We start from the raw sequence: 25,778 nt of genomic DNA, 5'->3' as shown, positions 1-25,778 counted from the left end.
GAAATTTTAATTTTAGAGGCCAAATTTTTCCAAAATATATTAACACAATTACGTCCTGAACCAGAATATTTTCGCGTGGGCTTTTATGGTTTAGGATTCCCACTTTTTGTGCGGGTAAATAAAGGTTATAATAACAATTTTATCGCTTTATACTAAAAGCAACATTATTTCTATAGAACAAACAGTTCGTTTATCGTGGACTTGAATATGAACGCATCGGTGCATTTACACAACGTCTACAAACTGAGTTTCCTACCGCACAAATTCTTAGTAATAATAATCCACCTGATAATAGCATTCTTACGGCATCGGAGCAATATATACAAATTAGTAATGTTCGTCCTCTAGGTGATGCTCAAGCTTTGAAAACAGCTATGGTACCAGTGCCTGAAAAAATTGCTAGATTTTATGATGTAATATAATTTAATATATATTAAATTAACTTAAAGTAAGCCATTTCTAAATAATTTTGTTACACAGGTAAATGATGTCACCCGTTTTATATATGATCGTCCAATTTACAAGGGACCAATTGATAAGGATAATGAATTTAAGTCTCTTTGGGTTGAACGAACTACACTCGATATAGCAAGTCCCCTACCAGGTATATTGCGTTGGTTTGAAGTAAAACACAAATCCGTGCAAGAGATTACACCAGTAGAATTCGCTTGCGAAACTATGAATAATGTTGGCAAAGAACTTTGGGATTTGATTGTGCAATATCGTAATGATCCAAAACGAAATATAAATCCATTCTCTATGCGTTTGCAAGGTATTATTGATGCTAATGTCATGGGAGGTATAAGTAAATACCAAGAAGCATTCTTTTCTGAACAATTCATAAAATCACCGCAAGGACAGGGACAACAAACAAACGTGCAAAAATTGAAAGCTCTCATATTGGAACAAATACAAATTTTAGAACAAGCCTTGGAATTACATGGGCAACTAGCACCTGCTGGTGTACAACCCTTGCATAATCGACTACTGGAACGTTTTTCACAATTAAAACAAAGCCTTTCGGGTATGGGTCGTTTAAAGCGGCAACATTCTGAAAGCATTGTTAATACACCATTACCACCTCTGCCTACAGAAAAACGTACATTAAGTTTGGGTAGTAATGCGGCTCCACCAACACATGCATTGGCACCACCAACATCTTTTGCTAACTCTAACTATTATGGTGTTTATGAGCATGATGATATTTATACACGACCTGGTGATACAAGACCAGTAGAGATCACTAACCTAAGTTTAAGTTCGTTAGCTCATAACTCTTATCAAACATTAAGCAAAGAAAGTCTTAGTATACCAGAAATAACACGCGATCAACAAGCACCACCACCAGTACCAAATCGACCGCGTTCACAAAATTTTGTAAATTCTGCTGTCGATAGTCCAGAAGTGCCACCTAAAAAGAATCTCAATCAATTAAACTCACCAAACGCACCACCATTACCACCACGTGGCATTACACCCGATAAGCGTGCTTCAAATCCTTTGGTATTCAATGATTTTTCAAATTCTGATGGTACAAGTTCCAGCATGCCACGAAGGCCACATTCTTCACTGAACCAACATCAACAACAACAACAACAACAAAATTCACAAAAGTATTCCGTGGTTGATATTAGTTTCGATGATCCAGAAGCGGATCAACCACCACATTCGCTTAATCATTTACACGATCCTACACATTTAAATGTGGGCTATACACCGAATGATTTTCGAGACTCTGGCATATCCACAACTAGCTCGCATGAACTCAATCATCTTAATAATTTAAGCGAAGAATCATCAACGAACTCACTTAGTACTGTACACCAAAGAGAACACTGCCGACTATCATCAAATGACAGTATAAATGGTGCTTTTACTATTAACACACAATTGAATATAAATCATCGTGAAAATTCTGCTAGTTCATTTGATATAGAGGATCTACCAATGCCACCACCACCGCCAATACCACCAAAATCATTAAATATAATTACCGCAAACGATTCATCTTCAATTGAAGAACAGCTTTCACCAAAAATTACACATAATCATTCCATATCTAATCATCAACATAATCATCATCATCATGTTCATCAACAAAATGGTATTAATGACGGTTATGTTGCGCCAAAAATAAATACAAATACATCTACAGGCGAAATTAGTGATACAAATGGAGATGGTAACACTTTTTGAGTTGCAATATGTCGCTGCCATCTACCACCGCCTACGACAACAACACACTCTCAAAGCAGCACCACAGAAACTTCATCAACTACACCATCGCCTCCTCCTCCACCACTAGCACCACTAATAACCACAACATCGTTACCACCCATTATACACACACAAAATCATAACCATTACCATCAACATGAACATGAACATCAACATGAGCATCATTATCATCCCAGTGCACATTATTGTCATGAATGTCTTTCATCACCATCGCCACCACCTACACATGCAACAACAATAACCGAACAGGTGCTCGTACATCGTCTGCCAGTTTCATCTTCATTATCATCATTAGCAACACCAACACAAACACCACCACCAACTACATTAACACAGGCACGATCACTATCACCAACCACTCAAGGCTTACCATATATGGAGCACTGTTCATGTGGCTTGACATTTCCAGTTGAGCACAGAACAAGCGAATCGGCGACTACTTCAGCAGCTTCGACTTTACAACGCGAACGAAATTATTATTTCAATGATGATCAAGAGATTAACTATTATTCGGGAAATAATACGTTTCATGTGCATAATCACAGTCACAATCACAGGTTTAATACCGCCCTATACAATACTCATATTAATTCACTTTCCCAACACAGTCATACACACACTTGTCAGCACGCAAGTCATGTACATGCACAAACCGATTTTTCATACCCCAATCCACGATGACCAGTCACACTTCCGAATAGAAATTATACCTAGTTTTCTGAGCATTGAATTCCATTGAGGAGATATCTAAATCAATGAAGAAAAACCTACATTATAGCGGTATCTATCAGATATCTGCGGCTCTCATACTGTAAGGGTCGTTTAATTCATTTTTTCTGTCGACTGCAGTCACATCGAAATGGATCGAAATCAGAAATATTGTTATAATTTTAGCACAAATTTAAATTTCAATAGCACAAATCACTTTTTGATGACCTAAGAGCTTGCACCTTTTTGAAAACAAATACTAAGCTAAAGGATATTGAATTATTTCAATGCAAAAATATTGCAATCAAATATTCAACTAATGTAATGTTAAGACTCAAAAAATAAAAAAAACAAAATAGTAAATAGATATATATAATACATATGTATATTTATTCAAAGTCAATGTTTTTTATGTTTGGTGCCAAAATTAAGTTAAATTATATTTACCAAAAAATTAAAATAATTATTTGTGTTTTTAAAATAAGTTCTAAAATAAGTTTATATATAAATTGTAAAACATATCTTTTTTAACATGAATTTAAGTCAATATCTTTTCATGAATCTTTTTTAAAAAAATTTAATAACTTAAAAAACAATATTTATGTAACATACCACCAAAAAATAAACGATTTGAAATGGAATTGTTAAAATAAAAACTAAAATGTTTAAAGTTACTAAAAGTTTAAAATATTTAATGGATATTTATAAAAAAAATAGTTCTTAATTATATAGTCAAAAAAATTTGGTTTTTGTTTAACATTTCAAATTTTCAAGACACTTTCATTTTATAAAATATAGCATTCAATTTTAATTTTCTGAACAAATCATTTTATAACACTCTATATTGATATAACCTAGTTCTCGAGACTCTACTAGTTTTCATGTAAAAGTTTGTGCAATCATACAGCCTAATATCTAGAGACCTAAGCTATGTCAACATATAACATAGCTAAAAAGCTACTCAGAATATTAATATTGACAAAAATCCATTGTCAAATCGCGTTACCTGCAAAATCAGTATAATGTTATATGATCATTAAACATACATATATCTATATAGATAGAGTATATAAAGTATAAACAAAATACAAATCTCAACTGTTTGTTTTAATTTACAACAATGTCTTTTTAGGATATTATAATGAATTCAAAATTAGGAACGTTTTTTAAAAAATTTGTTATAGTTGTGTCTAAAAAAATATGTCCACAAACATGAAGATATTATAATATACCTGCTTAATCTATTCTGCTAACTAATCAGTCTACTTTGCTATAGGTATAATAGAAAAGTAATCCCCATAAAGCTTTTAAATCTATTAGTTGTGTTTACTATAACTTATAGTATGTGCGCTTTATAAGCACTTTTTTTTTCTAATATGTGATTATATTTTATTTAAGGATATAGCAAAATGAACGTGGAGTGATGTTTGAAAATAATTCTTTAATATTTTTATAAAGAACTTGCAGTTTCTAATTTTTAGAGCTATCCATCAACAAACGAATTTTATAAGCAATTTTTTTTAAATGAATTTATTATTTTATAAGTTTTATGTTTAAATTGTAAGTGCTTCCCAAATATAAACAGAAGTAAATATAAAATAAAAATAAATTTAACAATTTCAACAGCTTCTATCGTATGAAATTTATTAATTAATTTCTAACTTTTTTAAACAAATTGAAAATGACTTTTAATAATTAAAATAAAATCAAAAAAGTAACAGCATTTATAAGTTAAATTGTATAAAATTAATTAAATAATTTTTAATTTTTTTTTAAAAGAAACTATTTATTTAAACTATATTAACATTTTATAATTTGCATTTTATTTATATTTTTTCTTTTATTATATATAATTTTATTTTGTTACTTTTTAACTTATAAATAAAACAATCAGAATTTAAAAAAGTGTAATTGTAAATAATCGTATATATAACTACCTATTTAAACCATCTTTATATTTTAGCCATCATAAAATTTCAACAACAACAACAAAACTTCTTTAAATCAAATTATAACTATTAATATTTTATATATATATATATATATGAAATGTAGTACTATAACATTATGTAGTGGTGCACATAATATAAAATTGTTATATTTTATATTAATATATATACATATAATATTTATATAACATATTAAATAAAGTTATATAATAATAAACTATATATATTATAGTATTGATTCTGACAAAATACATACGACATCACACTAAATACTATTAATTTATATAAATGTTAATATATATTAAAATATATCAATACAATTAAATTTATATAAAAAATTAAAAATATCTTAATATGCAGTAAAATTGTGAATGGATAATTTTTAAACAATAATGCAATTCCTATTCATTATATAATCTTTTTAAAATATATAGAAAAATAGAAAAAATACAAAAAACAATATATAAAAGTTAAGTAAAAAAGTTGTGAAAAAATGCGAGCGCATTTCCGCGTTTTAAGCATTAAACGAAATCAAAGTTCTTCGAAAAGTTGTAATCAAAAAACACCATTTTAAAATTTATTCAATATAAATTTTATATAACAAATATTTATACAAAAAATTTATATATTAAATAAGAAAAACAAACATAGTTACATATTATAAAAATCTATAGCAAAAATCTTCTAATGTGCAATGAAGTCATTTTACTTTAAAGAAACGAAAAAACTATTCATTAATTTTAACAAAAAAAAAAAACAAATATAAATAAAAGAAAAACAATATATACAAGTAATAAAGAAAATCATAAGGATAAAATTTATTATACTAGTCAACATATAAGCAAATTATTATGTTATACATATTATTTATATGAAATTTGTATATCATTTCAAATACATATTGTAATTTAAAATTTAAAAATTAATATATTTAAAAAGCATAAAGCGAATTTAACAAATAAACTTTAATAAAAACATTTAAAAACCAAAATAAATACTATATATACATACAAAAAGTAATGGAAACTATTCATTTTTTAATTGCCATACCTGACTTTAAATAAATTTATTTTTCGCTTATTGAGAAATACGTTGATTATGCGTTAATGAAAAAAATCCGTTTAAATTTAAATTTAAAAATTTATATTTTCATTATTATATCTCCAACTCAAATAGCATTAACGGTACTGCTAGATATGATAAAGGATGTTACATACATTCAAACCAATGTTAAATGCTTCGCGTATACATAAACGTACTCGATGGATCCAGTGGCTAAGCTGATTCAATAATTCAGACATAGCTAGCGCTACCGTCAGACGGAAGAACTTTCAAACATGACTATACGATGTATTCATGCCTATAAATATACATTATAGTAGCATATTTAAATATGTACAGTGTATTTAAATACACTAGATTTTTCTGATCAGACTAGTTATATCATTTTGTAGTACTTCAGTGGAAAGGAAAATGATATGCAAATAATTTTTAAAAATAATTAAAATTAAGGCATGCCACAATGCCCTTAAAATTAAATAAAATTTATATCACGAGGGTGGTTTGATAAGTCAGTGACTGTTTGAATTTCCCGCGCAGTTACTCCAAATGCAACAGTGCTGCCGTCAGCCATAATCTACCAGTGGGCAACTTTTTAATTTTAAGCAAGCTACGTCGTTCAGTTGGTGTTGGATAGGCGTTCAAAGCAGACAACCTCGTGGATTTTTACGAAAATGGAAAAAAGTGAATTTTGTTTGCTGATTAAGCATTGTGACCAAAATCCACGAATTGAGATACGAACTGCTACCCCATCCAGCATATTCTCCAGATTTAGCCCCCTGCGACTATTTTCTGTTTCCAAACCTAAATAAATGGTGAAATTCACTATTCACACTATTTTTCTATAACATCTCACAAGGAACTATAACATCTCATATAAAAGTAACTATTATGTCATATGGGAAGAGAGTTAACATACAAGATGAAGTGTCTCATTGCATTTAACGTGACCAAGGACGACTCACGTCTGTAATAGTCAACTAAATAACTAAGTAAGTAAGTAATTGTTATGTTGTTAGCCGTATAATTCTCATATTGTTGAAAGTCCTTAGTTATTTGGTTTTCTTACGAACTTTGATGTGATGAGTTGCTTTGGGACGTAGATCTAGACTCTTATGGAATCTTAAAAGAAATTTATAAATTCTAGCTAGCAAAAATATTTATAATATAGAGCTAAACCTTTTTCAAGTTCTTTTACTAAATCTCATAGTATATATAAACGAAAATATAAAATAAAATTATTTCAATAGTTTTCAAATGCGCTATCCTTTATTTATTTTATTAGTACTATAAATTTGGTTTGTTTTTTTTTTCTTTTTAAAATATTTCATTTATATGTGTTGAAATGTAAGAGACATTTGAGGTCTTAATTATTTATTAGCATTTTTTTGAAATACTTTATAGTTTTATATACTTTGCAACACTAAATAATATGCAAAAAAAAATGAATAAAAAATTTTTTAAATAATTTGAATAACTTTTGAAAATTAATTTCTTAAATACTATAAAGTAAGGACTATCAATCATATATATGTAAGCTTAGTATTGAATGGCTTAAACCTTGTCAATACCTGTAAGGGTTTTTAGATTATTAATTAGGTATTTATTGTACTCTTTATAGTTGATAGGTGCCACTGATTGTACAGTTACCTTATTGCGATGCATATCCTGTTAATAAAAAATATACATATTTACTTCATAATATGTTAATAAAAAATATAATATAAAACTTACGCCATAAACTTCAACTTTGGTGCGTAATTTAAAAATGTGTGAACTGAAATGCAGAGACGAAAATATTTCCTCAGCTTCAGTTGCACTATGTTCTAGAGCTTCGCCAATTTCTTGTGGAGAACGATTTAACAATTGTTCGGCAACATCACTAAAGCAAGTAACCCAACGATTAGAGGTCCAATCACCAATGCACATCTGTTAATTTTTCAAGTGTTTTTTTTTTAATTATAAAAATTGGTTTAATTGTATATTCAGTTAATAACATACATTTAAAAGCAACCTGTACTTGAAATTGGGAAAAACAGCATTACAACGTTCACAACGATAATGGCCATTATTCTCATCAACCACTTTTTTATTACATTCTGGTTGTGGACAAGCTTTGTAAAATGCATTTTGAGTTTTAACAACATGAACAACTGCTTTGCATTGGAAGTAATCAGGTCTGTCACCTTGACCCAAATTCTTTTGACGAGCTTCAAAGAATGATATCCATTCGGTGTTGAAGTTACCTCCCGCCACACCGGCTCCTCTGTTAAAAAAAGATTAGGTAAACATAAATTTTATACAATAAAATTTATTATTTCACAACCTGGCAGATATGGAGACTGCTTCATCTTTTACTCCCTCATTGTCGAACCAACCACGTAGTTGATGGCCTTCTGTAATATCTGGATTAATTTTCATTACTGAGCTTTGACCCATACTAAGGGTTTTTCCTCCATTAAATTCAGCAATACGAGCTCCTTTTAATAGAACGATAGGTTGTACATATCCATCGAAATTTACTGCTTCATCTCCCCATATTGTAAGTTGCACCTTAAAAATCGAATATATAAAGATAAGCATAACTGAAATTATTGATCATTTCCACCTACAGAAGCATTGCTCTTATCAACTAAAGTAATATCACGTTTCTTATACTCTTTATTAGTGGTACGCGACGTGAAGATTTGTAATTCACCAATTTCTTTACACACACCAATTGTATCTAAAAATAGATTTATATATACATTAATATAATGCCCAACCCAAACTTGGTTAAATACGAATAATGCCCTCAATTAGTAACAATAAGTAACGACTAAAATTATAACATAATAATCTCATACTATTCTATTAGTTTTATACTTGTAAACCAACTATTATCATACCAACTACTGATTTAGGTTCGATGTTAGCGAGTTCAGCTATTGGTTTCAAATCATATGTGATTTGGGGTATACCATCACTTTCATCATCACAAAGTTGAATGGCCGTTTCACTAGTGAATGTCATTTCATAATCATTCTTAAGTGTTGTAAATTGTTTATTCGCTGGCTTCAGTTGACATTTGGATATAAGATAGACATGATCCACCTCAATCATATCAAAATATTTATCACACTGCTCCTTGAAAGCAGTTGCACGTATTTCACCAGATTCATCCATCAAATCCATACTGAATAGTTTACCCTCGCCTTTGGCATTGCTCCAAGTTCTTATGGGACTTTTAAATGTGACACGCGCTTTAATAACCCATTTATTTTGATATGGACTAAGACTGGAAATGGGATGTGTAAGACCAGAATTAATAGTTTGATTAAGGGCATTATTGTTGTTATTATTGTTAACAGGTTTTATTTCCGGTTTAGTTGGTTTAACAGGTGATGGTACAGCAGATTTTGCAGCAGCAGCTTTGGCATCAACTTCGGTATAGGAGACTGGATCACCAATTTTTCGTCCTACTTCACCACCAGGATTGAGAACTGTTAGTTCCAATATAATGAGCACACGTCTAAAAGGAAAGTACGTTTTAATAGTGTTGGGAAAAATCTATAAATTCTATTCACTAACCGTCCGGTTTCAGTTTTATTAACAACGGAAGTTATGTACTTATCCACTTGTATGATAGTATTTTCACTAATTTTACCGCTTCCATGCAAATGATTTAATTGCGTTGCCAGCATCGCATAACTATTCAAGTATTTTCCATCAGAAACCAATAGACGTAAACGTTCCATTTCACCGCCAGTAATTTTTTTAGTGCCCAAAATTTGTAATACGGGCTTATCAACTTCCTCACCAGCCATTATGCGCTAAATAGTTTAACAATTTATTAAAATTAAAATTACTTCATTAAAAACCCAAAGTGCCCTTCGGTATAAAATTTTTTCTTTATGATAAGATATAATATTTTAAACATAAACTTACAGCAATGACTCCATTGGTTAAGGGCGCTATGCCAGGCATTTTGTTAACCTTTTATGTAGCAATACTTTATGCACAAGAAATAATATTTAAATTTGCAGAGATTTCACAACAAATTGGAGTGCTTGACTACAGTTTAGTAAAATTCCGCCAAACACGACGCAGTAAAGGTATCTGGCGCGAAGGGAAATTTTTTAAAAAGGTATGTGTCATATGTAGAGTTGTATTTCATACACAAAAATTTAACTGAATTTTGTGTATAAAATTTTTAATAAATAGTTGACGAATAATTTGGGGTATTTAGACGTTGCTCTACCATTTGATATGCGGTAAATTGATAACAACAAATATTTAAACTATTATTTTTAATATCTTTCATTTGTTAAATGGAGCAGTTGATTGCTTGTTTTGTTATAAATACAATAATAGGAAAAAGTAAAGTATATTGAAAAAATTGAAAAAAATTAATATGATTTTTTTTTTTTAATTTCTTATTTCTATCAATGTTTCTTTATATATTATTTTTTCAAACACTTCAAATTTAAAATTACACTTAATTTTTGTACTAATATAGATTTTAATAACTTTCCAAGTATTATACTATTTACTTCATATATTTATTAAACCAATAATATATTGTCATGGTTATTATAAACCTGATTTCTAACAGTATTTAAAACGTGTGCAAGTAACGCTAAGTTGCGTTCTAAATTAGTGAAATTCTAAATGGTGCCGATAATGTAGTGATGTGTCGATTCGTGTTGATAAATGGCTAAATGTGTACAGTGCAAAAAATCCCAGAAAATCTCTTATTTGGTTTAGCATCAACTTAGCCTAACTCGCACACGTCCTTAGCATAGTCTGTATTTAAATAAATTATTGCCTAAGCGTGTTTTTATGCTCATACATGTAAATACAATAAGATGCAATTTAAAATACATCTTATGTTTTAACAACACTTTTTAAAATTTATTTTAGTTACTATTGGATACTGATGGATATAAGTTTGCATTAAACGTGGATAAAAATATTGTTAACAAATTTTAAAAAGTGTAGAAATGCAACCCTTAGTTGGAGCACTTGGTAGCACTTCAAGCAAAACAAAACGTTTGACATTTGCAATAACAACAAACGAAGAGCTGGAATTAAGATGGTAAATATGCAAAAATTAAATATAGAAACTTTTATTAACAAAAATATTATTTTAAGGCGCGTAATGCGGAAAAGGCTATGTAAGTTTTTCAATGTATGAAAACAATAAAAGTGTAACTTTATTTTTGTTGTATTAGGACAACATTAGCACGCTGGCGAGCGGCAAAAGAAGCAGAATCAGGTGAGAAAGATCGGCGACCGTATTTGGCATCTGAATGCACGGATCTACCAAAATGTGAGAAATATCGTTTGGAAATAATACGTGAGATTTCCAAAAAAGTATCACAAATACAAAATGGTAATTTATTTGAAAGTATAGATATTAAGTGATATATTAAATATTTACATTTTAGCTGGTCTCGGTGAATTTCGCATAAGGGACTTAAATGATGAAATTAATAAATTATTGCGTGAGAAACGACACTGGGAAAATCAAATATCCGCTTTAGGCGGTCCGCATTATAGACGTTATGGCCCAAAAATGTTTGATGCAGAAGGCAGAGAAGTGCCGGGTAATCGTGGATATAAATATTTTGGTGCAGCTAAAGATTTACCTGGTGTTCGAGAATTGTTTGAACAAGAGCCGCCACCACCTCAGCGCAAAACTCGTACTGAGCTCATGAAGGATATTGATGCTGAATATTATGGATATCGGGATGATGATGATGGCATACTTATACCATTAGAAGAGCGAATAGAACGTGCAGCTATTCAAGATGCACTTAAGGAATGGAAAGAAAAAATGGCACGAGATGGTCGTATAATAGATGATAATGAGGATGATGATAATATATATCCAATATCTGGACCTGCTAGAGAAGCTGCTGCAGCTAAACGTAATGACGAAAAGGACGTGCAAAATGATCCAATGGAATTGTTGGCACCTCGTTTTACAGCACATGTGCCTGTGCCGACGCAAAAAGATATTGAAGAAGCACTTCTAAAGAAACGCAAAGAAGAATTATTAAAGAAATATGCTGGGGGTGGAAATTTGGATTAAGTTTTGTTAATAAAAGCAAAAACGAGACATAATGATTTTACCAATTATTTATATTTACAAACAGGTTTAGGATCAACCTCAATATATCAATACAAGAGGTGTTCAATTGGTATTCCATATTAGTCTAAAGAGCATGTTAGTCATGAGAACGTGTATTTCAATTTGGTCCAACAATTTTGTAATTTAAAATTGTTGGACCAAGTTGACATTTGGATATAAGATAGACATGATCCACCTCAATCATATCAAAATATTTATCACACTGCTCCTTGAAAGCAGTTGCACGTATTTCACCAGATTCATCCATCAAATCCATACTGAATAGTTTACCCTCGCCTTTGGCATTGCTCCAAGTTCTTATGGGACTTTTAAATGTGACACGCGCTTTAATAACCCATTTATTTTGATATGGACTAAGACTGGAAATGGGATGTGTAAGACCAGAATTAATAGTTTGATTAAGGGCATTATTGTTGTTATTATTGTTAACAGGTTTTATTTCCGGTTTAGTTGGTTTAACAGGTGATGGTACAGCAGATTTTGCAGCAGCAGCTTTGGCATCAACTTCGGTATAGGAGACTGGATCACCAATTTTTCGTCCTACTTCACCACCAGGATTGAGAACTGTTAGTTCCAATATAATGAGCACACGTCTAAAAGGAAAGTACGTTTTAATAGTGTTGGGAAAAATCTATAAATTCTATTCACTAACCGTCCGGTTTCAGTTTTATTAACAACGGAAGTTATGTACTTATCCACTTGTATGATAGTATTTTCACTAATTTTACCGCTTCCATGCAAATGATTTAATTGCGTTGCCAGCATCGCATAACTATTCAAGTATTTTCCATCAGAAACCAATAGACGTAAACGTTCCATTTCACCGCCAGTAATTTTTTTAGTGCCCAAAATTTGTAATACGGGCTTATCAACTTCCTCACCAGCCATTATGCGCTAAATAGTTTAACAATTTATTAAAATTAAAATTACTTCATTAAAAACCCAAAGTGCCCTTCGGTATAAAATTTTTTCTTTATGATAAGATATAATATTTTAAACATAAACTTACAGCAATGACTCCATTGGTTAAGGGCGCTATGCCAGGCATTTTGTTAACCTTTTATGTAGCAATACTTTATGCACAAGAAATAATATTTAAATTTGCAGAGATTTCACAACAAATTGGAGTGCTTGACTACAGTTTAGTAAAATTCCGCCAAACACGACGCAGTAAAGGTATCTGGCGCGAAGGGAAATTTTTTAAAAAGGTATGTGTCATATGTAGAGTTGTATTTCATACACAAAAATTTAACTGAATTTTGTGTATAAAATTTTTAATAAATAGTTGACGAATAATTTGGGGTATTTAGACGTTGCTCTACCATTTGATATGCGGTAAATTGATAACAACAAATATTTAAACTATTATTTTTAATATCTTTCATTTGTTAAATGGAGCAGTTGATTGCTTGTTTTGTTATAAATACAATAATAGGAAAAAGTAAAGTATATTGAAAAAATTGAAAAAAATTAATATGATTTTTTTTTTTTAATTTCTTATTTCTATCAATGTTTCTTTATATATTATTTTTTCAAACACTTCAAATTTAAAATTACACTTAATTTTTGTACTAATATAGATTTTAATAACTTTCCAAGTATTATACTATTTACTTCATATATTTATTAAACCAATAATATATTGTCATGGTTATTATAAACCTGATTTCTAACAGTATTTAAAACGTGTGCAAGTAACGCTAAGTTGCGTTCTAAATTAGTGAAATTCTAAATGGTGCCGATAATGTAGTGATGTGTCGATTCGTGTTGATAAATGGCTAAATGTGTACAGTGCAAAAAATCCCAGAAAATCTCTTATTTGGTTTAGCATCAACTTAGCCTAACTCGCACACGTCCTTAGCATAGTCTGTATTTAAATAAATTATTGCCTAAGCGTGTTTTTATGCTCATACATGTAAATACAATAAGATGCAATTTAAAATACATCTTATGTTTTAACAACACTTTTTAAAATTTATTTTAGTTACTATTGGATACTGATGGATATAAGTTTGCATTAAACGTGGATAAAAATATTGTTAACAAATTTTAAAAAGTGTAGAAATGCAACCCTTAGTTGGAGCACTTGGTAGCACTTCAAGCAAAACAAAACGTTTGACATTTGCAATAACAACAAACGAAGAGCTGGAATTAAGATGGTAAATATGCAAAAATTAAATATAGAAACTTTTATTAACAAAAATATTATTTTAAGGCGCGTAATGCGGAAAAGGCTATGTAAGTTTTTCAATGTATGAAAACAATAAAAGTGTAACTTTATTTTTGTTGTATTAGGACAACATTAGCACGCTGGCGAGCGGCAAAAGAAGCAGAATCAGGTGAGAAAGATCGGCGACCGTATTTGGCATCTGAATGCACGGATCTACCAAAATGTGAGAAATATCGTTTGGAAATAATACGTGAGATTTCCAAAAAAGTATCACAAATACAAAATGGTAATTTATTTGAAAGTATAGATATTAAGTGATATATTAAATATTTACATTTTAGCTGGTCTCGGTGAATTTCGCATAAGGGACTTAAATGATGAAATTAATAAATTATTGCGTGAGAAACGACACTGGGAAAATCAAATATCCGCTTTAGGCGGTCCGCATTATAGACGTTATGGCCCAAAAATGTTTGATGCAGAAGGCAGAGAAGTGCCGGGTAATCGTGGATATAAATATTTTGGTGCAGCTAAAGATTTACCTGGTGTTCGAGAATTGTTTGAACAAGAGCCGCCACCACCTCAGCGCAAAACTCGTACTGAGCTCATGAAGGATATTGATGCTGAATATTATGGATATCGGGATGATGATGATGGCATACTTATACCATTAGAAGAGCGAATAGAACGTGCAGCTATTCAAGATGCACTTAAGGAATGGAAAGAAAAAATGGCACGAGATGGTCGTATAATAGATGATAATGAGGATGATGATAATATATATCCAATATCTGGACCTGCTAGAGAAGCTGCTGCAGCTAAACGTAATGACGAAAAGGACGTGCAAAATGATCCAATGGAATTGTTGGCACCTCGTTTTACAGCACATGTGCCTGTGCCGACGCAAAAAGATATTGAAGAAGCACTTCTAAAGAAACGCAAAGAAGAATTATTAAAGAAATATGCTGGGGGTGGAAATTTGGATTAAGTTTTGTTAATAAAAGCAAAAACGAGACATAATGATTTTACCAATTATTTATATTTACAAACAGGTTTAGGATCAACCTCAATATATCAATACAAGAGGTGTTCAATTGGTATTCCATATTAGTCTAAAGAGCATGTTAGTCATGAGAACGTGTATTTCAATTTGGTCCAACAATTTTGTAATTTAAAATTAAAACAAGCAGCTTAAAAGTCCCAAGTTCCAAGTCGAAAATTTTTTTTATTTATAATACAAGCGGTTCTAGAAAAATTGTTAATTAGGTTTCCTCACTGAGTACAGCGTTAACTGGAGAGGGAGGGTCAACTTTAATAACTATATGTTCTGCTATCATATTATTAATCAGTTCATTAGGATTTTGTTTAATGGAAATTCTGGTAGACCGATGCGATTCCTGTCGCAACGCAAATGATAATTGTTTCTTATTTTTATTATTTTTCACAGACTTTGCTTTTTCTTCAGCATTTTGCAGCATATTTTTATTCCTTAATATTATTTGTCGAACCGTCTCATGAGAAACTTCAGCACCATATTCATTTTTTATTTCCAGAGCAATGCAGCGGGTTCCTTTTTTTGGATTTTGTCGGGCTTTTTTTAAAATTCGTGATTCGTCACGACGAGATAATTTTCTTGGTCTGCCAGATGAACTTAACAACTCTAATCTACCCTCATGTTCTGCTCTATTAATTATATTATAAACAGTTCTTAAGGCCAATTGGTACTGCTCCGCTAGTTCCTTTGCCGTTTTCCCATCTTTGTAACTGAAGTAAACCGATTTTATAATTTTGTGATCCACACGCATCCCTGGCATTTCAGTTATGGCTCTTCAAACCTCAGTAAAGTTTATGCTGCCAGGAGCGAGTAATCCGAATTTAATTTGTGCTTACTTTAACTTTTTGCAAAACGTTTATTGACGCATGAAATATAAACAAAAAACAGCTGTCTTGTTTAAATTTGTTAGTGCTGCCAATAATATTTGTAAAAAAAGCTTAACGTATTTTATGTTTTTAAAAAACTCTTAAAACCGATTTTAAGTGTGCGTAGACACTTAAAAGAATTTTGATTCAAAGTAATTTTGACTTACTTAAAGTACTTCAATATTAAGTTTAATATGAATTATCTGTTTTAAGTATTGCGTGAACATTTTAAAAGTACTCAAACCTTCGAAGACACGTGATTAGTTGGCAGGAACCTAAAAGTACTTTCGATATTTGTGTGTAAACACTTTTAAATAGATTTAAAAATCTTTTTTAAAATGGATTCTAAGACATCATTATCAGTTAGTTGAAGAAGTATATTTCCAGACATCTTTTATATAATTCTTTTGTTATATTTTCAAATAATACATATTTGCAATGTCTGGAAGTGGGCAGAGATATTGTAAAGGGAAATTGCAATTTATGTATTTCGATAGACAAATATTTCTATTCAAGAAGTAATTAAAGATGTATTAATGCGGTCGTTGTCTGTTTTTACAAGTTTGTGTGATTTGACACTTTTGATTTAAAACGTACACAAATCAAATTTAAAATCGTTTTTTAAAAACAGTCAAAAAAATTATATTTTTTTTGAATAAAATCAAGTTTCAACAAGAAGAATGCTGCACGTTTCTACGAATATATCAAGTGGATGCATTTTACTATATCAGAATCAATTTTTACACAATTGTTTGTATGTTACATTTTTTAATAACATATGAAATGCTTTAACTATTTATTATTTACTACTATTTCATCAGTTCATTTCAATTATTTAATTTTATTTATAATTTCAATAAGAAAAATTTTTCGAAAAAGTTTTTTTTTTAAAAAATTCAAACCGTAGAATATATTCATCCAATTTAGATTGATCTAGCTTAGATTGTATAGGTTAACCTATTGATCCTTAATGATATATAGTTAAACAGGTAGAGCAAGAAATTATAATCTAAATATGTGGTAGGTATTATGTTTAATGTCAATGTTTTATATGAAATTAAGGAATGGTTTAAGCAACATTCTTAATGGTTTAAGCAAAATCTCTTTTGTTTTCAGTTTCCGGGATATTCTATATCATCCAATAATAATTTTTTATCTTATATGCATGTATCACTAGTAGATTATGACGTGTTTTAACACCGACGATTCTTTTATAAATATTTAGAGCACTAGTTCTAATCAAGTTTAGTTTTCTTTTTGATTTGTATATATTTTTGCAAATAAGTAAACTGTTTCATAGACTAGAAAAGAGAATGGCAAATTTATTTCTTATTTTTTAAATTATTTTAACTTATGACAATGACTGATTTAGTCAACTGATGAAATTTACTATTATCGGCTTAATGGAGATATTCATTAATACTAGTATATTTTATTAGTTTTATAAGAACGTTTTTTATTATTATTATGTTGAGTCTTTTCCGAGTTAGTGCATCTGGGCACTTTTACTCTTTGATCTCACTGACTAATTTGTGTATTTCTCACAAGTTTCGTGATTATTCAATGACTGATCTAAGATCTGCTTACCGCCCCGTGCGATTAGTGATTACTTACAGGTTAGATAGTGCTAAGTGGGACAACTTTTTAATAACAATTAAAGATTTACTTTATAAAAAAAAAATTGTTTGTACATATTACATTTAGAATTTCAATCTATAAGAAAAAGCCTTCCAAATGGCAAGGATGTCTTCAACATGCCTTGAGTGTTGAAACTTTTTAATTTTATATAGATTTTGTACAAAAAATGGCACATATTGTTGCATATATGTCAATTTAAGCTCAAAAGTTTAAATATAGCATTTTTAATATTAGGCACTAAAGTGACACTTTAAATTTAAATAAATTTCACTTGTTGTATGAAGTCGACAATTTTTAGTGAATTGATATGATAGTACAAAAAAAAAAAACTTTTTTATGACACTTTATTTATCACTAAAGGGTTAATGTTGCTAATTTTCTTTTCTATGTTCCACAATACAAATTGTCTCGTATGAAACAGTAACACTGTCAAACATCTGTCATCTGCTGTCAAATAAACAAAAACTATGAAAGGCAGAGAGAGAGAACAATAAAAATCGTCGCAGAAGTGAAAAATTTTTACGAAATTGCTTTTGGGCGTTTGGCTACACACATTTTATATTTAATAATAAATTATTAACGAATTAAAAAACGTAATAAAGTAAGCGGAAATGTTGGCGCTAATAAATAGGATATTGGATTGGTTTAAAAGTATCTTTTGGAAGGAAGAAATGGAATTGACGTTAGTGGGACTGCAATATTCAGGCAAAACAACGTTTGTTAATGTTATTGCGGTGAGTAATATTAAAACAAAGAGAATGAAAAATAAATTATATTTGGTCAGTAAATTACAGAATTTAATGAGTTAACAAAAGTTTTAAAATGTATCATAAGATGAAGTAATTTATTTGCATACAGAGAAAAAAAAGAGCATTTCTGTTGATTAAAAACTTTCCATATTAAAAATATTAACGGATTTTATTTATTAATTTAATTAAATTTTAATTAGACCTTTGCTTTTATTAACACATGCTTTTAATTTAAACACAAATAAAGCAGAAATAGAAATCAATAACCTTATAATGTTAGACGCTAAAATGATCTCTTCTTTGTCACTCGCCCCTTTCCATCAACCGCAGCTAATTTAAGTATTAGAGATTGAAATTTAAGTAGTTAGCATTTCTAGTATGACGCCATCTCTCACATGCTTCCCTATCATCGCAGTATGTTATCAAATTTTGAATTGTATTGAAATGACTATTCCTATATTTAAATAGTTTTATTTGATTTTTGTTTACTAACCATAATCTGCTCGGTAATTAATTTCGACTGTAATCTTTTATTGCTTTATTTCAATAGTTCAAAGCAGTATACATTTACTGTTTGTGTGCCACCGTCTGCCCTACAATCAACTTTACTCTCTGACTCATTCGCTTGGTCATGCTGTACCCAACAGCGCATTAAACACGGTCACTTAGTTAGCTTTTCAAGCCACATTATCTTTATGGAATGCGATACGAATATTTATAACATAAGTCATTCCATACATGCTTTAGAAAATCAAATACTTGCACTCAAATCCAATCTAACTTAACTAATTCATGTTTTTATTTTTGAAATGGAATTTGATAAAATGAATCGTTTCTTAAGTGAAGCATTTGAATAAATAAATAGTGCAATAGTGCAGCACTTAGCTTATTTTTACTATTAAAGTGAAGTCTTCAAACTGCTACTTACACTTTTATAAAACACTGTTTAATGCTTAATTAAACAGTGTTTAATTAAAATTAAAAAATCTTTTTTGTTTAATAAAACACGAATAGTTAGTGTCTAAAGCACTTTTACGCAATATGGTAGTGTCTGTGACCACTTGGGTGATCCACTGTAACAAAAGTTTCTTTGAAATATGATAATAAGTTATTTAGGTGAATTTAGAGATATAAAGTAAATCCTATATAGTGCATTAGAATAAGAGAAAGCAATTCTAACTTAATGTAAGCATCCACAGAATCAAATAACTTCAACTGTCTGTCTTTGATTTGCTTTTGCATGCTCTCGATTCTTAATACTTTGTGCATATCTTCATTCCTGATATATAATGGATCTTTCAGCATACGTCTGAATACAATATTTTGAAAAGTTTAAGGTTTTTTAATAGTGGTTAGAGTAGCGTTGTCATAAGTAACACAGCCATAATAACAATGTACGAATTATTTTAAATCTAGATTTATTTTGAATCTAGATTTATTTTAAATCTAAATTTATTTAAAATTGCTATAAAATAAACCTATATTTAAAATAAATCTAGATTTATTTTAAATCCAGATTTATTTTAAATCTAGATTTATTTAAAATCTAGGTTTATTTTAAATCTAGATTTATTTAAAATCTAGGTTTATTTTAAATCTAGATTTATTTTAAATTAAATTTACTTGCAAAGTTGGAGATTCAAGATTGTATACATTTTTTTCTTTAGAGAATGTTTCAAAAGCTTCTAGTCGGCAACCACATTGAATTTAGAAACAAAGCACATAAATGGTTGATAAAACAAACACAAACTAATGGAATTGTTGTTGTTGTTGTGGCTCGCAAAGATCTATAAAGCAGATAACATGAAAGAAATTACAAAAACTTACATGGGCTAAGTATGGATAGGTGAAGATAGTGTGAGTATAGGGGAAGGGGATTATTTAGCAGTAAAAATGGATTGGGGATGAGTTGGATTTAAATTTAAGTCAAGCAGGATGAAGGCGGAGAAACTATGCCTCTTCTATGGAGAGGAAGAGACTCGCTGGTTTCGATTGATTTGCGAGTCATATTTTAGTGAAAGCAAAAGAGTGTTTCCCTTCAATATAAGAATAGTATTTTATACTCATGTACAGTGATTTTCTATAGGTGTTACACTACATTATATCACTACTACTATATGTTTGTTGTATTTCTTTAAATATTTATTTTATAGAGCTCACAGTTACGCAAGCTATTTTATACTGTTATACTCTCTTTGTTTTTGTTTGATAAACTTTTAATTTATTTTATTTTTTCCAGTCTGGCCAATTCAGTGAGGATATGATACCTACAGTTGGCTTCAATATGCGAAAAATTACCAGAGGAAATGTTACTATAAAAGTTTGGGATATTGGTGGACAGCCAAGATTCCGATCAATGTGGGAAAGATATTGTCGTGGTGTAAATGCAATCGTGTAAGTAACAATAAAATCTTATATAAAAAATTTCCAAGACCACTGATGATGGGTATTTGGCAATACTCGAAACAGCTGAATGGTCAGCCAAAAATTCAATTAATTAAAATAATAAAAAAATAAAATAAAATTTTTGTTGTTGTAGTTTATTACTGTTCGAAAAAACCTCTTTAAAAAAAGTTAAAATTTCAATAATGATATTGCTATGAGTATATTCTATATATTATATTGCACATTATATAAATATATGCTATATACATTGGAGGCCCCAAGTAAGCTTACGATACTATTGAAATGAACGGGCTATATAATAAAAAAATTTTCTATGAAAGTGAGAGTCTCAATAAAACTAGATAGCGTAGCGCTATTTGATTAATAATAACGAAAACAGTATAGATGCTTGTGAAGTTATCGTGTAATACTTCTGAGAACTACAGATGTTGCTATAGCTAGTGAAGATTCTTTGTATTTAAGCAGCATAGAATTCTTCCTTGTCAGTGGATTTAAGTACTACTGCTATTGTTTCCGTTATTATTGCAACTTCTTTGAATCTGAGAGGCAAGAACTTGAGAGCAATGGCAAAAAGTACATAAATGGAGAGATTATTGAATTTTAGTGAGAGTAATGTGAAAATAAGAAAGAGGAGGATAAATGGGAGTATTAAACCTTGTTATGGGCCACTTCATTCATAGTTGAACAATATGGGGAGCTATATTTTGATTATAAAGTAATTGTTTAAAATTGTTACTACTTTTATATTAAATTTTTGGTATTCAAAAGTGGTATTCCGACAATTGATAATTTTGAATATATATCTATAAATAAAAAATAATTTAATAATATTTATTTTATTCTAGCTATATGGTGGACGCTGCTGATTTGGAAAAAATGGAAGCATCAAGAAATGAATTGCATTCATTATTAGATAAACCGCAATTGGTCGGCATTCCAGTATTAGTATTGGGCAATAAACGTGATCTTCCAGGTGCTCTAGATGAAACTGGTCTTATTGAACGAATGTAATAGAGAATCAAATTTTTATATAACTCTATTTAAATTATTCTCATTTTTTATGCTTTATATTACAGGAATCTATCAAGTATACAGGATAGAGAAATTTGTTGTTATAGTATTTCGTGTAAGGAAAAGGATAATATTGATATAACACTGCAATGGTTAATTGCGCATTCAAAAAGCCAAAATCGTTAAGGGAATCAAGTAAGCAACTGTTTGTCATGGTGCTACTGTACTGTCGTTAAAGCAGTTGTCTGTCGGTAGATCGTAAGGGGCACACAACAATGTGAACAAATACATTTTCGCTAAAAAACTAGACATTTAACTTTTATAATTAATGTTTAAAATTATGCGCTGAGGCAACATATATATTAAATAAGATGGAATTCCAAACGAGTAATTTGTGATATAATATGAACTTCGAAAATTGCCTTAGCAGAAGGTAAAGTAATATTTTGGGAACTGTCATGTTTTGGAATTTTGTCTTATTTCGTGCAAATTATTTTGTTTAAAAACACGTATATATTTAAATGTCAATATTTTTTTTCGTTTTATTTACATGTATTTTTTCCCTTTTCTAACTGTTTTGTATTCTCTCTGCTATATATTATAATTTTTTTTTGTAATTATATTAAATAAGTATATTTTAGTGATTGGTGTGATTATGTTGTAATTTCCTATTTTTAATTTGTATAAAAAATTATAAATATTTTAAATCGAATTTGTAGGACACAGCTTCCTTAAAAAAATAAACATAAATGTCAACACAATGCGTAAAGAATTCATTTTTGCTAAATTTAAAATGTTAAGCAAATTTAATTTCCTTTAAATCAAAAGAAATGCACTCTTAGTAATACAAAATTGTAATAAAAAGACGAAATATCAATTGTTAATCGTTTCTCATAATTTGCTATATATAAATTATATTGTTCGTTTTACGGTTTGCTTAAATTTTAATTGCTACATGCAAAGAATCTAAGTTAATATTAAAATGAAGTAATTAATTAAAAGCATTGATAATATATAAATAAAATAAATTAATATATAAATATTAAACAAAAACAAAACACGAAGTACGTAATTATTTATTCGTATTTTTTTTTTTTTGCTATATTTAAAGTGCAGCATAGTTTTTATTGCTGTCAAAATAGTGACTAAAATAGTGACTAAAAGGCTCAATATTTGTTACCATTCTGTAAACTTATTTTACTAGATTTATAAGTTGTTTTATAAGTTTATAATTTGATTTATAAGTTCTGAACTGGAGAACTGTAACCATAGTAGATCTGTGCTACAGCCGATACTGCATGAACAGAAAATATTCAACCTTTCAAATGAAGGACAAAAAGTCAGCCGTTGAGTATGTCTTATTATCAGTTGAGGATAGGATTCCACGGGGTTTACTATTCTGTTCATAACCCAGTCATAAAGAACGTGAATAGACGTTTCAATTGCTTTCAAGCAAAACTGGTATTCTATCACCATGGACAGGTCATGATGATCCGTCAGATTAGGTGTTAACAGCCTTGGTTCTGTTTTTCTAAAGAGGAATACTTAAACATAGTTGTAAGACCGAACTATTTTCTTAGATTGGTGGTTACTTGAAGTGTTCTATTAATAGGTTCCAGGAACGGCTGGAACCTGATATGCAACCAAGTTTACTATTCCCAAAAGGGACTATACTAGCAGATCTTCACAACAATAACAATAACTAATAGTTACTTTCTTATATAATTCAATCCACTAGCAGATACTAAGTTGTAATAAAATATTCAGATTTATAACTTTTTGATATATAAGCTTATTGAAGCTAATAAAAATATAAAACTCCATTATTGTTTGGAAATGTTTACAACTTTGCGGAGTTGAACGTCAATAGAAAATAATGTTCTATTCCATTTATTAATCGAAACGATGGACTTGCATTGATGTGAAATGATCTCTTAGGCCTTTCTAAGTTAGCTAGAACTCAATCTTTTGTTGTCGACGGATTAAATATGGTTAGCCTGATTGAGTGTAGTTTGGTATGAAGGTTAGCGAAAGCAGTTGTTCGTGTGAAAAAAGAAGAAGAAGATCTAATGAGTTGTTGTTGTTGTCTTAGCCCAGAGAGATCTATATAGCATATAACCTTTAACAAAAGCACATATCAAGCACATATCAAGTATTGATAAGGTTGTGTGTTACTTAAGCTGGACCACGACCTTTACTGCATGGGTAAAAATTGTCTTTCTTCATCGTGGATAATAGGAAGAGTTCTGTGGGTACTGTGTGCAGGCATAGATGGTTCATAAAGAGTTGCTTGGAGATATTAAATAGTGAGATTGGAATGAATCTATCGTCATATTAGTATACAAATTAGAAAAAAAAGGATTCGACGCTAGGTATTAAAGATTGTAAGGAAGTGTGGAGATTACGGTTCAATATACATTTTTAATATTACAAATAAGTTTTGATACTATGTTAATATTGCTTGGATATCCGGTTTTCAGGATATAAATTTTCTTTTAATGTCACTTAAGGACATGCTAACAGACAGTCATGGTCTCATCAAATGTGAAATTCATGTTCTTTTCATTGGAAATTAAGTATTTTAGGAATGAGTGTAACAGAAAATTCAGGTGATGATCTCATTACCTGGACAACCGATTCTAAAACTGATTTTAGTTACCTATTTTAAGCAACTTTATACAATATGTCGATATTGTTTTATTTTATGTAATGGCTTTATAAGATATTGTTTCATGCAACTTTAGAGCCTAATATGTTAAAACTGAACTATCGATATATAGCGTAATAAGAATAGTTCATCACAATATTAGAGTTTTGCAAAGTTCCCTATTAAATTGCGGATTCAGTAAGGATTATAATTTTAGAAGTGTGGAATATTTATGTTGGAGCTGAAAAAATAAATACATTAGTAATTTTGTAGAAATAGTATAAGGTACATTATTCTGTTCCTGTATTTATATGTAAATTAAAAGAATAGGTAATTGTTAGAATCTGAGAATAGGTAAATTTGTTGAACATATTACTTAAGTATTATAGATTTATAATTCTTTATTACTAGTATAATCTTTCCATTTGAATTAGTTCGGAAGAATCGGATGAAGTTAAGAAATAAAATTTATTATTTAACTATTTACAAATACTAATGTCCATAAGCAGGTAGTTTCAGTCCTCCTTACATGTTTCCTCTTCCATGTACATGATGCTCTTATGCTTCATAATATAATCATGTTTAATAATATTCATTAGGTAATAAAATTATAAATGACGATGGAAGAAAACATTAACACCTTCATTTCAATTATTCGTTACTAATGTTTAGAATTTTAATTTCTAGGCGGTGTTTGAATTTTAAATTTTCTGTCCATTTCATTTATATGAAGGTTTGAATACACATATTTCAGTGATTTATTAGTTTAACGCGTGTTTGAATGGAGCTAAGGTGTCCATAAATTTGGGAAAACTAGTAGTTAATTGTTTGACATTTACATAATTTATTGGACTGCAGGTTCGAGGTGAATTTTATGATTTCAAGCTTTAATGTTGGCATATAGAAGAATTTGTTTATAATAATAGAAGATAAGATAGAATAATAATATAATAATATAAATAATTTTCTCTACTCTATACTCTATTATGAATAAATGGTATTTTAAGTCAGTCAAGAAGACAGTCATACAGTGAAGAAGTATAACATATTCTGCATTAGCATGACCTGAGAAATGGATTAAGAGTTGTTTATTTGTAAGTTAGGTTAGTTTAAAACGGCAATTATACAGCTACACTAAGGTCTTTTG

The 25,778-nt window shown here is 29.6% G+C and overlaps 6 protein-coding genes across 6 annotated transcripts; 4 read left to right on the top strand and 2 right to left on the bottom strand.

Annotated features, from left to right (window-relative positions):
• Positions 1-13: 13 nt before the first annotated feature.
• LOC119681087 (dedicator of cytokinesis protein 4-like) lies at positions 14-2,212 on the top strand. The gene is made up of 3 exons (XM_038094160.1): positions 14-114; positions 177-413; positions 481-2,212. Exons 2-3 carry the CDS (start codon positions 375-377, stop codon positions 2,194-2,196), a joined length of 1,755 nt encoding a protein of 584 aa, XP_037950088.1. The 5' UTR covers positions 14-114; positions 177-374; the 3' UTR covers positions 2,197-2,212.
• Positions 2,213-7,430: 5,218 nt separating this feature from the next.
• Positions 7,431-10,289, bottom strand: LOC119677873 (replication protein A 70 kDa DNA-binding subunit-like). Its single transcript, XM_038089429.1, has 8 exons — positions 9,882-10,289; positions 9,525-9,766; positions 8,843-9,465; positions 8,567-8,679; positions 8,281-8,507; positions 7,956-8,220; positions 7,689-7,883; positions 7,431-7,622 (listed from the first exon to the last, which is right to left on the bottom strand). Exons 1-8 carry the CDS (start codon positions 9,918-9,920, stop codon positions 7,509-7,511), a joined length of 1,818 nt encoding a protein of 605 aa, XP_037945357.1. The 5' UTR covers positions 9,921-10,289; the 3' UTR covers positions 7,431-7,508.
• A 411-nt stretch (positions 10,290-10,700) lies between these two features.
• Positions 10,701-12,221, top strand: LOC119677874 (pre-mRNA-splicing factor ISY1 homolog). The gene is made up of 5 exons (XM_038089430.1): positions 10,701-10,787; positions 10,857-11,031; positions 11,088-11,110; positions 11,168-11,328; positions 11,384-12,221. Exons 2-5 carry the CDS (start codon positions 11,029-11,031, stop codon positions 12,028-12,030), a joined length of 834 nt encoding a protein of 277 aa, XP_037945358.1. The 5' UTR covers positions 10,701-10,787; positions 10,857-11,028; the 3' UTR covers positions 12,031-12,221.
• Positions 12,188-13,511, bottom strand: LOC119676690 (replication protein A 70 kDa DNA-binding subunit-like). The gene is made up of 3 exons (XM_038087946.1): positions 13,100-13,511; positions 12,743-12,984; positions 12,188-12,683 (listed from the first exon to the last, which is right to left on the bottom strand). Exons 1-3 carry the CDS (start codon positions 13,136-13,138, stop codon positions 12,188-12,190), a joined length of 777 nt encoding a protein of 258 aa, XP_037943874.1. The 5' UTR covers positions 13,139-13,511.
• Positions 13,512-13,918: 407 nt separating this feature from the next.
• On the top strand, positions 13,919-15,275 carry LOC119683126 (pre-mRNA-splicing factor ISY1 homolog). The gene is made up of 5 exons (XM_038096740.1): positions 13,919-14,005; positions 14,075-14,249; positions 14,306-14,328; positions 14,386-14,546; positions 14,602-15,275. The coding sequence occupies exons 2-5, from the start codon at positions 14,247-14,249 to the stop codon at positions 15,246-15,248; spliced, it is 834 nt and encodes a 277-aa protein (XP_037952668.1). The 5' UTR covers positions 13,919-14,005; positions 14,075-14,246; the 3' UTR covers positions 15,249-15,275.
• Positions 15,276-18,266: 2,991 nt separating this feature from the next.
• LOC119682880 (ADP-ribosylation factor-like protein 8) lies at positions 18,267-23,026 on the top strand. Its single transcript, XM_038096413.1, has 4 exons — positions 18,267-18,552; positions 20,807-20,961; positions 21,819-21,980; positions 22,050-23,026. Exons 1-4 carry the CDS (start codon positions 18,430-18,432, stop codon positions 22,168-22,170), a joined length of 561 nt encoding a protein of 186 aa, XP_037952341.1. The 5' UTR covers positions 18,267-18,429; the 3' UTR covers positions 22,171-23,026.
• Positions 23,027-25,778: the final 2,752 nt, after the last annotated feature.

Source organism: Teleopsis dalmanni, chromosome 2, assembly GCF_002237135.1.
Source record: "Teleopsis dalmanni isolate 2A chromosome 2, ASM223713v2, whole genome shotgun sequence".
NCBI classification, from domain to species: domain Eukaryota; kingdom Metazoa; phylum Arthropoda; class Insecta; order Diptera; family Diopsidae; genus Teleopsis; species Teleopsis dalmanni.
The sequence above is the reverse complement of the archived record's forward strand: the minus strand, read 5'-3'. Positions and strand labels throughout refer to the sequence as shown.